We start from the raw sequence: 13,491 nt of genomic DNA on the forward strand, positions 1-13,491 counted from the left end.
TGCAGGAAGCAAAAAAGGACTGTCAGGTTCAGTTTTATTCTATGTTTTCCCATATTAAAAAATGATCTTTATTTAAATGTAATAACAGAGGGCACTACAAAATACAACCAGAAGTCTTGGCTTTGTTATTTCAAACACTGAAACGACTGGTGTTTAAAAAAAGCTCCTGATCCCGTTCTGTACATGTTAAGAGCAGACAAAAATAGCAAGCCTTTTACTGACAGTTCTTTTGCTCGCATCTCTTTTTACAGTCCAGGCAGTTGCTTGTAGTGAAGGATTTAATTTCTTACATGTGGTCTGCAAATAACATGGTTCCAAAAGTGCATGCCAGATACTCCTGGTAAAGCTTAATAAACCACACTTTTCCAAAACAATTTTCCTCTAAGACAAGCCACACATCAGCTTTGTGACAAGGAAGTATTGGGGCTCTGTAGATATGGAGATGGGGCACAGGTGCTGCACAACTCATTCTCCAGGTATATCACCCACAGCACTACGAGGACACTACCTTTGCCTTCCTGCTGGCTGGAGGAAGATCAAGCTTGTGCTGGGGCTACAAACCGCTTAAATTCAGCTTCTGGTCACTGAAGAGCCAGTGGCCCCAGCTGCAGGAGGGTAAAGGCTCCTGATTGCCCTTGCAGTCCACAGTGCTCTTTCTTTAAAACTTCAGTGCTTTGGCAGACCAAGGAATAGAAAGATAAAATGGTCTGGGTTAGAAGTGACCTTAAAGATAATCTAGTAAGCTTGATCAGGTCCAAAATACCAACAATTACTGCACCTACAGCAGTGACGAGGGCAATTTCAGTGGCACAGTAGTCCCAACCTGGAACAGACAGCTGCCAGAGAAAAAGTTAGCTGGGTTTTTGTCAGATCCCCCCAGACTGGGGGCCTGCTGCTCCCAAAAGGAGTGAGAGGAGCCAGGGAAAGGCACGCTTTGCAGGCAGGAGAAAACTGAGCAAAACACCATAACGTGAAAAACAGAGCACTCTATTTAAAACACTGAGGGATAGAGCCTGCAAGACCTGCCCTTCCTGCCTCCCTCCTGCCCTTGCAGGAGCAGCTCAGTTTAGGCACTGCAGGCACAGTGCCTTCTCTGCCCTTCCACAGGCCTGGGAAGCTGGGCTTTTCCACTTGCACAGGCTCTCAGCTGGAGGATGCACAATAAACCCTCAACAGCACTTTTTTAAAAAAAAACAAAACAAAACAAAAGCAGAGTAAAAACTTTTCTTCAAGCAGATTGCAATAGGTTATTCACAGAAAGAGCCTGCAGGATGCAGTTAATAAAACCAAGATGTGTGTAAAAAGCCTGTACCAGCCCTCAGCAGAGCACTGGGGGTGTGAGGATGGAGAATTTGCTCACAAGCGCTCCCAGACTACCACAAAAATCATCGCAGACAATGAAATAAAAGCAAATGTGGCAAACAGGCTAGTGCTGCTCTCAGCAAAGGTGACGCAGTTGTTAGTAAGTCTCGATGACAGCTGCGGCCACAAACTGTCCCAGGTCCCTCCTGGCCGGGGGCTCCTGGCCCTGCTCCGAGCTCGGCCCAGTGGCCCATCAGTACTGTCTCTCTCTGGATCTGCTCCGGAGCAAGCCCAGCAAGGAGACAGCACCGGCGGCAGCTGTTACAAATCCAATGGCACCAATTGCTCGTTTGGCCTGCAAAGGGGAAGTAAAACACAGGCTAGAAACACAATGAGGTTTTTTTTCTTACCCCCAGGCATTCTAATGAAGAGCAGCCAGGGATAATCAAGGCAATTAAATGAATGAAAGATAGCTGCTCCTTAAGCAGAAAGGGTAACACTCAGACTTTAACCCTTTGGCTGTGGCATTCAGTAAGAGGGCACTATCAGGGTGCAGACAGACCGTACTGAACCTCCTGGTCCAGGGTCTCTGGTAAAGCCAAAGGTAGCAACGGTTTGGACCCCACGCCTGGGGCTTTGCTGTCTCCATGCAGTTTGCATGCTGTGCCCTGGTCCCAGGGCTCGCACAGAGCAGTGAGGAGGTGCACTGTGAGGCAGGCAGGGGCTTACCCCATGTTACCAACCTGGTCGGAGACCCCCTCGCCATAGCGGAGCAGCGTCACGAAGTGCTCGCAGTTGTTGCCGAGCAGGTCGTAGGACACCTCCTGGTCGATGAGGTACTCAGCACGCCGGATGATCTCCTCCACCGGGAGGGGAGGGTAGGTGCCATCGTACTTGTTGTTGATGTGGTAGGTGTCACTCCCTACCACGTCCTTCAGGAGCTGCATCCTCACCCGGGCCTTTCTGCTGAACACTGACTTGGCGCTAGCGAACGTGGCTGGGGGCCCTTCATCTGGGGAAGGTAGGGATGGGATGAGCCAGGCAGCCCCTGTCTGGCCCCTCCAAGACCTCAGAGGGGTTTCTGGATGGCTCCTGGAAATGGGAGCCACATACAAAAGGTCCCTCACCCACCCATGGAGGGAGACCGGGCTCCCAGGTCACCCCAAAGCCCCCTCTGCACCCTGCTGGGCTGCACCAGCCTTACCTACGGGCGTCACGTTGATGATGTACCCGTCCCCCAGGTAGAGAGCCCAATGCTGGTAAGCTGGCCGGAAGATCTCGATCAGGTCCCCAGGCTGGGGGTCGCCGGGGTGGGCGGCACTGAAGCTCCCGATAGCCGCCATCGCAAGAGCCTGAGGTCAGGACATGCCCCTCTCCCTGGGCCGGCTCCACACAAGGCACGGCGGAGAAGGGAGGTGCGGGAGATGCGCAGGGCACCTGCTGGGGGATGGCAGGCGGGGAGGCGGTCAGGGCCTGGAGCATCCCCGGGCGGCACCCGGCCGCCGCTGTGCCGGCCCCGCCTCTGCAGGGCCCTGGCAGCCGGTCCCGGCCCCCGCAGGGCCAGAAACGGAATCGCCGCAGCCCCCGCCAAGCGCGGCCGGCCAAGGGAGCAGCCATTACGGGCGGGCATCTGGCTGGCAGCGCCCGTCCCCGGCTCACCCCGCCGCACCGGCCCCTCCCCGGGCCATTCCCACCGCCAGACTCCGCCGCCGGGCCCCTCCCGGCCGTGCTGCTCTGGGGTCTCTGTGTCTCATGTGTCGGTACCGGCAGGCGCCTGCTCCCACCGCCGGAGCTCCCCCGCTTTCCCAACGCCGCGCTCACCCCCAGCGCCCGTCCCGCTGCTCCCGTGGCCGCTGCGGTCCCGGGGGGCGGGAGGGGCCAGCGGCGGAAGCTGGGCCGGGGCCCGGCTCCTCCCGGCCGCTGGAAATGGCGAGGGGCCGGGCGGGCGATGGTTGCACGGCGCTTGCACAGTCCCCGGGGGTCAGCCGGGCAGCCGCGCCGCTCCACGGGGTGTTCCCAAAGCCGGTCCCCGGGGTAGACCGGGCACCGCCTCCTCCCCGGGAGCCTTTGCTCCGGCTCCCGGGGCCCCGCCGGGGTGGGCTGCGGTGTGCGGAGGCGGGGCGGCTGTGCTGCGTGGGCCGGGGGGGTAAAGTGAGCACCCCTCCGCAGGAAGGCTTTGGGGAGGGAAAGGGGATGCTGCCCGTTCGCTTTGCTGGGGAAGAGAAGCAAAGGAAATAGGCCTCAGAGTAAATCCCAATGGCCGTTTTAGGGCGAAGAGATTTCTGGGATGGTTTTTCATGTTGTGGCCCCGGAATTTCCTTCAGGACATCAGAGGAGTCTCGTGATTGTGGCCAGCAAGGGTCCTCTGAGCTGAGTGGTGAGCAGCGCTGTCCCCTTGGCTATTGCCGGCACAGCGTGCTAAAAAGGAGGGTTTGCTAACAGCAAAACTGTCCTCTGGGTGAGCTGAACCTTAAGCAGAGTATTTAAACCCCAGCATTTTGAAATGAGCGAGCCAGTTAGATGTAAAACATCAGAGCAGCAGTAGATTTGTTGTCTTTTTCACTTCTGTTGACACGAAGTAGTTAATTCAGTGGCGTGCTGAATTGCAATTCTGCTTTCCATATCACCCCGTGTTTCAAGTCTGAAGTATTTGGAAGGCTTTGCAGTGGAAAGCCAAGGCAATTCTTGTGGTACTGGGGGGTATCCATGGAAACCCAGAAATCTGCTTTACTCGGGCACAGCTGGGCCCTGTTGCTTGGGAGAGCCCGGGCCGGGATCCCGCAGGGTAGGAACTGCAGGGGAGGGCGAGCGTGGTCAGCACTGCTCGCCGCTCACAGAATCGCACTGTTAGCAAGCTTGGGAGCGCAATGGGAAGCTGCCGCTGAGCAGGCAGGAAAGATGCCTTTATGATCGCGGTGAAATTCCAGCACGAGGTTGACAGTTGGTTTGTGCACGAGTGGGTCTCTCATGTGTGATTCATTTTCATTATGTAACAAGGCTGAAAGCCCCTTTCCATTCACATCCTCTCCAAAATAGCTCTGCTGTGCTGTGCATGTATGGACGGCTGGCATGTTCTTGAATAAAATGTCTTTTATCTACCTAACTGTTCATGGAGGTTACAAATACTTTTCTGGCTAACAGCACACATGAATCTACGGATACAAGAGAAAGGGAAGGGAGAAAGGACAAGTAAATAGTAATCAGCATTATGGCAGAAACAATGGGAAGGCCATGCTGTTCCTCACCATAATGAAACGTAAACTTTCAAGGAACTGGAAAAGCATAAGAGAAATCTTAATGATGTATTCCTTATGTGTCAAACCTTCACTCGTGGCACTGGAAATTCATTCAGGGCTTGTACAAGGCCCAAACAGAGCCTCGGTCCCCTGAGCCTTATGAGTGGTCTGTCATGGGGTGGATGCCTTGCACACTGCATGGTGTTAAGCCTTTGATCTGCTACTGTAGGGGGGTCCTTAGCATGGTCTGCGGCTGAGCTGATGCAGATCTCTACCCACATTCATCAGAGTGTTGCAGCTTCAAAGTTTACAAAGATCCCAGGGAGAGTTTATGCCGGGATCTCCTTGTTCAGGAAGTCTTTGTTAAGTTATACTCTTGCTTAGTACCCACAGGCAGGGGGCTGATGCCAACTCTGTTTCTTGTCCACTCCACCCTGACAGCAATGAGGCAGCTCTCCTTCAAACAATCATTTCTTTCAGTCCAGCACTCCCAAGAGGGACAATGGGGTTATCTTTATTACTATACCTGTCACCAGATAAGCTCAATGTCTTCTTGTGTATTTCTCTCCCCAATTGGACATGCTTTGCCAGAAGAGGAAGAAGAACTCTGTCTGGCTCAGTCAGCTAATCCCCTCCCCATGGAAGGATTTGGGTAAGGTGATCTCATGAAGACCTGCCTGGGATGCTATAATTAATTCTGACCTCATCAGTCTACAGTCTGTACATCAGTCAGAGGTGTGTATGTGGTGATGTGCAGCAAATTCTATCTGGACTTTGTTTTTCAAACAGCCTCTGAAGACAACACAGTCTCTAATCTGATTTAGGATGTTCTTCAATTTGGGCGTACAACATGAGATGTGAGAGCTATTTTAGATGAACAATTTCAAAGGTTTTCAGCAAATGCAATGATTTATTTATTATTATTTCTTCTCAAAGTACTAGAAATACTAATAAAATAAAAGCAGAAAGTAATACAAATGAATTGGAAAAATATTGCTGACTAAGAAATGTATTTTAGGATTAACTTTGATCAAATGCAGTGTTCACGATGCAGCCATAATCTTGCTCATGTACTCTGTCATCCAGTACAGCCCTGGACCGTTTTGAAGAAGAATCCCTTGATCTTGCAGATATATCCAACTTTCTTGTCCTTCTGTACAATGGAAAAAAAAAAAAGAACAAACAACATTTTTAATTTCTATTCTTATCTGTAGTGAGAGGTCAAACAATGGTGTGAGCATGAATGAAGTAAGATTTTGGAGAAGCCCAAGTTTTGTGATAGTGATGCATATGCCCTGTTTAAAGGATATGGCATAAGTTCATTGCTATACAAAAATCAGATTTTTCCCTCACATTCCTCAAATGAGATCCCGAATGCTGTGATTCTTTTTTGGCTCTGTGGGTGTGTGACTAATGGGAGTTTTGAGGTTTACAGGTGCTAAAAGGCATGTAGGTATGTGTCTTGACTCTGCTGAATGTAGCAAAGCTGGGAAAAGCCTTACCTGGACAGGTACACTGCAGAGACGATGAGGATGACAATAACAACTACCCCTGCCACAACTCCAATGACGATGGCAACTGTATGGTTCTCAGGATCCTTGGTGGGAAGGTCTTCAGCTGAAGAAGAAATAAGAGCCCTGTCAGTGAAAGCTAGCCATACTGCAAACAGAAATTTTTCTCAACCCTTGCCTGTCTGCTCGGTTTATATTGTGTTCTCTGATAAATGTAGCTTTCTGGAATGGTGTCAGAACCAAGTCGTGTATGGTCTACAGTGCTCTGCTGTTGTGCCTTCTAGCACCTTTCCACTGGGGGATCTGACCCCTTCTTTCTGCTTAGATGACCACAGGGTCTTACCCACTGGGTTTCCAGCATGGAAATGAAGAGCAAGCTCAGTCTCCTCCATAATGACACCCGTTTTTGAAAGCGGTGTGTGCAATGCAGACAGTGAGATCTAAAATAGTTTTATTACCTATCCTTTCAACCTCGCAGCTTGGTCCTGTATACAATTCTGGACATTCACAGTAGAAGTGGAGAGAGGTGCTGTTGGTAGTTTCAGAGCATATTCCATCATTCTTACAAGGATCTGGCATACATGGTCCACCTAGCAAAAGGAAAGAAGAAACACTTCAGATTCTCAGATAATCCAACCCTGAGAGAACTGTTCTTGCTTAGATTACATTGACTCCTAATGCAACATGCCCTGTATTTTAAGGCAGGTTACTTGTACTTGACAAGAGGAATAGGGGAAAGAAACACTGCTTCTGTGATGAAAGATCAGAGCAAGGTCCCCAGTATGCTTATGAAGGGCTTTTCTTCTGTTCAGACTCTGTTGCAACTATCCCCAACCCAGTGATGTCCTATAAGCAGTTAGTCAAAACTTCTTAGCATCAAAGACAACGTGTGGTTGACTCACTCCTGTAGCATCCACGAGTGTAGTTTGAAATGCCACAGATTTCATCAGATCCACACACTATGTTAGAGCAGGAGACAGTGGAGCTTTCTGTGCACTGACATCTCTGAGAACAGTCATCAGTGGTGAATATTTCTCCAATCTGAAAGACAGCAGTTAAATGTTTAAAAATGTAAAATAAAATCAGTCGGAAAAACCATGAATGGAGCACTGGGGCCCCATGCTATTCTGATGCCTTCCTGATGAATGGTGCCAGGGCAGATTTTTATTTCTTTTTAGTAGCTTTTACAAAAAATAAAGCGAGCAGTTTACTAATCCAGCTCTTTGAAACTCAAAGATGGCCCAAGAAAACAAGGCAAAAGAAGAGTTTGAGGTGTGAGATCCTAGCTCCAGGTTGAGTATCTATGCAATCAACAATGTCTAACTGTTGCTGGAGACAAGAGAGAGTGGCAGATACATCACATCATTACTCCAAGGCAACATGGAAATGCCATGTGTCGTTTTTCTGGCAAGTCCCACCTGTTCTTAGTAAGTGTCTCCCTCCTCCCGTAAACCAGTCTTTACTGGCTTAGGCCTTCTCTGTACCAAATCTCTAGTGTTAAAACAGAAATCTTTGAGATTATGAAGCTGTTCTATCCTGCAGCTACAATGGAGGATTCTCTGTATTCATCAGAATCCAGCCTTCTGAGGAATCTTCATGCCATAGCCAACTCTACAGACTCTCAACCCTGCCTATACCACTCTTCACTGAGAGGAGAGGGACCACAGTGACTCACAGAATTTCTCTGTAACTGGTGTGTTGTAAACTTTAGAACCTATGAGGCTATTATTTAGCATGATAAAGGTGAAAAATTAACATGGGGGTCAGAGTGTAATCATATACTTTCTCCAAGTGCCTGCCTTGAGTGTTCTGGTAGGTGAAGTTTCAGAGGCAGACCAAGTGATCTACTCTCTCTTCCCTTCCTCCAGAGACCAGAATGTTATTTAAAAATGGCTCTTTGTTTCTAATGCAAAATTACATGCTGAGGGAAATGAGGAGATTGTAAAAATAATTAGCAGAAGAAAATATTGTTTGGCACTGCAGGAGCTGTCTGACCCACGGAGAGACTGTACCTCATAATATTTGTCAAGGTATGTGCAGCCACATTGTTTGTAAGGCACGCAGTCAAAACCACTGAGAACATAACCAGGGAGACATTCACAGCCTTCAAGACACGGTAACTCGCACTCAGAGGCACTGGTAAGGTCATTGCAGGATGGTGGGTGTGCAGGGATGCATGAGCTGTAGTTGCTGTTGGCAGGACATGAGATACCTGTAATAACAGGGAGAGTCCAGTTGTAGCAGGCTGCTGTGCGTTACTTATTTACACAATGCCCTTTGAGATCCAGAGGATGTTACAATTTTGTAGGATACCATATAATGAACACACATATATAATAGTACTGAAGTTTTAAGTAAAGCAGGCCAAAATCAGGAAACACGTTGTCAAAGTTATTTGTATGCTGTGTTCTCATTTCAGGTGTTCACTGATCTCAGGTAACTTCTCACATATACAGTGTAGCCATCCCTGCAAGTACAGAGTTGTTTCCCAACTCTGTGAGCTGTGTTTCACCAGGAATAAAAAGTAGTCTAACCATGGGTGATGCAGGGGAAAATGAATCTCCGAACTTGAAAAAAAAAAAAAATTAGGAAAAAAAGGTTTGAGACTATTATATGTTTTATTTCAGCATTTTTAGTCTAAAAGATTCAGAGTTTTCAGCTGAATCTTTTTTTTTTTTTTTATCTTGAAATGTTACGGGCAAAAGCCAGAATTATTATATCTTGTAGATTTAAAAAGAGATTGAAATGAAATGTTTTTTTCTTCAGATTTGTGGCTTGTAATATTCTCCAAAATTTTAGCTTTTTTTTTCCCAGTTGCGAATGGGGACATGTTTTGCTCTCATAAAACTTCCGACGATGGGGAGCTGATGACTCTGCTTTCCTAAGTAGCTTTCTAAGCTGGGGTCTAAATGCGAAAGTCAGCATAGGACACAGAAGAGAGGCAAGAAGAGCCAGTGTGCAAGCTAACTGTGAACAGTGATTGAAGTGTAAGTCAACATGCTCTTACTTCCTGAGGAGCTTTGATATACAGTGCATCTAGGAAAAGCCTCAAATCTCAGATTTTGAGAGTTCTTTAGGCAGAAAACACACTTTATGGTTCTTCCTGTGCTTACCACAAACTGTCTGTTGCCTCCAACCTTCCATTCTGACTCCTTGCTGCTGACAAGCCAGCACGTATTCCTCCAGACTGCGACATAAGGTAGAATCCTCATCTCCTTCCACACACATATCAAACAGGCAGCTCCTATGTGCAACATGAGAAAGTGTTCATTACCAATACCTCTGTTGTAGTCTATTTTTAGCTGCTTTTCTGCCTGACTCTGAGTTAGTTCCATTTTCCTGTAACTGTCTGACAGGAAAACAGAGAAATAAATAACCCTCCAGCCACATGATAGGGAAGATCAGGTCATTTGTTGTGCAGCTGCTGCTAAAATGCGAGGTATTAATATATGAACAAGCAACAAACAGGTACCTGACTGCTGTCACAGTAAGTTGTTCTTTGCTATCTGTTTCTGTTTTGGGGTAGCATGGCCGCATCTTGATTATAGAGCACTTTTTAGTCCTGCTAAGTCTTATAGCTGACTACACACTTCTTTCAATCCACTGGTGCCCTCCCCATGTCCATATGCTCCAAATATTGACACAGAATTCTGGTTTACCCAGTGTTTGTTTGCCAGTGCTACCTTCTCAATGTTGCTTATTATCTGAGTATCCACGGCCTGGTTTTCAGAGACTTTGAGATCTGAGATTAATGGCATCTGCAAGTATGCAGCACCTCAGAAAAATCAGGCAGCCACTAAGAAGGTAGGACAGGCTGCCCAACCAAATTCTAGAGTGAGGTGAAGCCAGTGGTCCAGTTATTTGGCTTATGATACCTTCACATTCTTCTCACAGTTAAGTGGGACTGTGAGATGGGCATTATCTATCTTTAAACATTAGGTACAACTATATGACTAAAGAAAACTGGCAGCTACTTGGCAATTTTGTGACTAAGTGATGAATGATGAATGTAGGGATGAATCAGATTTCATACAGCTCAAAATTAAGTGTGTAGGAATTGTATATGGCGGAGGCCAGAGCAGCCTTGAAACATAGCAGAGGGAACTTTCTTGAAGATATTGGATTACTCTTCACTGAACTATTTTTTCCACTTCTCCATGAAAGATTCAAGAAGTGTCACTGACAACCTCAGCCTTTGTGGCTATAGCATGAAGGCTAGATTTTATGTAGCTAGAATTTCTAAAAGGAAACTAACAGAGCCAGGTACCAAATTGTCACTGAATATAGACGAGAACTGTAAGTACACTGAAAATCCCAGCGTACAGGTATAGTGCTTAACACTGCTGCTTTATCTGCAGGAGAAGAGGAAAGCTACTTTCTAGAGCTAACAGAAAAGTGAAACTCTAAATAGATGGAAAGACAGATTACAATTATTTAAAAATAAATAAGGGGATTTAAATATATCAATCATGGAATCACTGTGCTCAGTTCTCCAAAGTACCCTTAGTTCTTACTAATACCCCAGAGACTGAAGATGCAAAGTTGTTGTCAGAAACTGGTGCCAAAATGGTTGTGCAAATGGGGAGAAAAACTGTCTGCAGTAGACACTTACGTGAAATAGAAATCTGGTGAGACTACAGAGTGACACTTCACAAAAGGACCATTCGAGTCAATCAGGATTTGACATCTTGAAGTTCCGTTTTCTTGCCCCAGCTGATTTTCAGTGCAGCCTTGGAAGAGCCCTGTATCTGGTTCCTCCTCAGATTCATCTTTTGAGTTGACATCTCGTCTGTAAATGAAGTCATTATGAACTCATCAGATCTCTGCACATCCAATATTCATCGTACTATTCTCTAAGTAAAACTACAAGAGTACTTCTGTCTCGTGGTGTAAGTGTAAGTTTATTTCTCTCTCATGATTTATCCTGAACGAAAATTAGGAAGATAAAGCAAATCAAATATGTACTAGAACACTTCCTAGCATCTCAGAGATTTATGGATATTTAAATCAAAGTGGATATCTGTAATTATTTCTGTGGAAATTCTGCATGATGCAGCCTTCATCCAATGCCTCCTGCATTCAACCTATTCAGTAAAACTTGAAAGGTAGTCAGAATGATGCTGCTGGAATAGACCACTCTTTCTTGGATGTATGCTTGCTTTCACTGAACAACTGGCTGCATGCCTGAAGTGTCAGAATTCTCCTGCAGGCATAGCATCCAGAGCCCCTTTATGCTCAACACTAACCTACATACTGCTTTCTACTATTCTGACAGACAAGTTTTTGCAGCCAAATTGTATCCTGACAGCTAATACAATTCCATTTACTTGCTGAAAAAAGTTCTATGTTAGTGGCTAAGCAACCTCCAAAGGTCTTTCAAAGCAAACTGAGAAGGAAGGACAGAAGCTTCTTTCCCTACCTTCAAGGTTCTGTATGGACTAATTAGCACAGAATTTGCCTGACCACAAATATCATGGTCATTTATACTCAAAAGAATGCCCTTACTTTTTGAGTACTGGCAGAAAACACTAGATACCCATGAAAATAAGGAAATCAGACTCTTCAAGAACCTCTTCTGGGAGGAATGAATTAATCTTGATGAATTTCAAAGCTACCTTCATATTCCAGAGGGAGGGATGACAGTGAACCAGGATTTGCCCTCCCTCTGGCCCATCCAGCACAACATGATGTATTTATCTTTGCCAGGAATCATGAGCTTGGCAAAGATCTTATTCATCCCTGTGCCCTAATGGCTGTGACTCCAAAGAGGGATACTGAACTGGAGTAATGCAGTGTAGTTTACGTCTCTTGGTTGGATAGAAGGGCACTGAGAGTTCACCTTAGTGATGAGCAGGAAAAGTCCCAACACACCAACCAAGGGAAGAAGAAAGACCAGAAATGAGACAGCGTGGTTATTCCTGGATATTAACTATGGCTTAAAATTCACTTGCTTCCATTGGCTGTGCTTGCCGTGGATATTAAGTAGAAAATTAAGTACCTGAGACGAGAGGTTGTTCTTTTCAGAGGAACTTTCCAGCTCTCACCAAATACATTTACATTCTTCACCCAAACGCCATCTGGATTTGTGAAGTCATTTCTGTATCTCCCATCAAAGTTACCACACAAGCCTTCTACTCTGTTTATGTAGGTGTTGGCCAGCTTTATATCTATGGAAGTTCAGAAGAAAAAAAAAAAAAGCCATTACACAGAAATCTTTGCTTCTGAGTGTATGGAAGAGGTGGAAAGCAGTGCCAAGTACCACATTTCATGATTCAGATCAGAGATGGTAATGTGACATAGGCCTCATAGGTAGGATATGAACACAGGCGTGAACATACATGTTCATACATGTAATCACAGGACTGTTTCTGTGCTCTGCAACATGGATAATGAAAAAGTAATTTCTTGCAGCCAATGAGGTGTATAACATGACTTCACCTCCTGAGTGCTCTTAGTGCATACTGCTTATTGCTTTGCAACAAACTGAATGAACTATCCATTTTTTGCCCTTCACTTACAATCCACTTACTTGTTGAGAAACAGAATTCCTATAAAATAAACTGTTTCTTTCTGCAGTTGGAATTTTAGGGTTTGAAATGATTGTCACATGTATAAATGGCTTGACACTTTCACCATACACTCAGAAAGAACATGGCTATATTATTTGTAAATCAGAGTAACTCTGCTTTAAACAGAGGAGGTAATGTGTATTCAACTTAAATGAGTGAGTTGTGTATATGTGATATAAGAGTACTGCTGAGAAACACTAAAGAATGGAGTTATCTGGAATAGGCTTGAGAGGAAGCATGTAAAAGGATGCACTCACAGCTGTATGGCTTGAGGACCTCAGTCCTGTGACTGGGTTAAGCTGGCAAAGGGGCAGATCTAGACTTCACCCCATCATCCTGATCAGCAATTTTAAGTGATTTGGTTTTGTTCAGACCGTACTTAAAATGAAAAAAAAAAAAAAAAAGTAGAACAGTCTGACTCTACATCTAATTTCTCCTAAGTTCAGGTGGATCCAGACAGAGAAATGCCAGTTTTATGGTTTTTCTGGTTCCTGGCAAACACTTTTGTTTTAATTTTCTGGCAGTTCATATCACAAAGGGCCATAGGCTCAAAGGGTGAAGGTTTCTAATTTTGCCTTGAGTTTAGACCTCCTTTGGAATAATAACGTTTTTTGAGACAGTGCATAAATATTCCTGCATGTTGTCTTAGTATCACTTACCTGCATTTTGATTGCCATCAAAGCTCACGTATAAGCCAAAATCTGTCTCTAGGTAAATTCTTGTTATCCTCTGATATATATGAATACCTTCATGAGGACGAGCAGGGGGTCTCACCCTCACACCATCCAACTAACAGGGAAAGAGTAAGTTAAAATTCATAATATATAGGCCAAAATAAAATATAGCTTCAGTACAGGTCAATGCTACAAATGA

At 45.6% G+C, this 13,491-nt stretch overlaps 2 protein-coding genes across 3 annotated transcripts in view; both read right to left on the reverse strand.

The window, feature by feature from the left end:
* Positions 1–17: 17 nt before the first annotated feature.
* Positions 18–3,295, reverse strand: PLAAT1 (phospholipase A and acyltransferase 1). Of its 2 annotated transcripts, none has more exons than XM_086754833.1 (4): positions 3,124–3,295; positions 2,507–2,739; positions 2,046–2,314; positions 18–1,657 (listed from the first exon to the last, which is right to left on the reverse strand). In XM_086754833.1, exons 2-4 carry the CDS (start codon positions 2,643–2,645, stop codon positions 1,556–1,558), a joined length of 510 nt encoding a protein of 169 aa, XP_086610959.1. In that variant the 5' UTR covers positions 2,646–2,739; positions 3,124–3,295; the 3' UTR covers positions 18–1,555. The 2 variants fall into 2 exon arrangements, with proteins under 2 accessions (XP_086610959.1, XP_086610958.1); XM_086754832.1 differs by having other exon boundaries at positions 2,507–2,742.
* A 2,263-nt stretch (positions 3,296–5,558) lies between these two features.
* LOC104477843 (IgGFc-binding protein-like) overlaps positions 5,559–13,491 on the reverse strand; it is a 72,154-nt gene continuing 64,221 nt past the window's right edge. Inside the window, 9 exon segments of the mRNA XM_086754855.1 lie at positions 5,559–5,691; positions 6,041–6,155; positions 6,508–6,639; positions 6,952–7,090; positions 8,062–8,261; positions 9,163–9,293; positions 10,662–10,838; positions 12,048–12,216; positions 13,278–13,407. Of these exon segments, the coding sequence (XP_086610981.1) occupies positions 5,559–5,691; positions 6,041–6,155; positions 6,508–6,639; positions 6,952–7,090; positions 8,062–8,261; positions 9,163–9,293; positions 10,662–10,838; positions 12,048–12,216; positions 13,278–13,407 (1,326 nt within the window).

This window comes from Chlamydotis macqueenii, chromosome 9 (genome assembly GCF_036417535.1).
Source record: "Chlamydotis macqueenii isolate bChlMac1 chromosome 9, bChlMac1.mat, whole genome shotgun sequence".
NCBI classification, from domain to species: Eukaryota; Metazoa; Chordata; class Aves; order Otidiformes; family Otididae; genus Chlamydotis; species Chlamydotis macqueenii.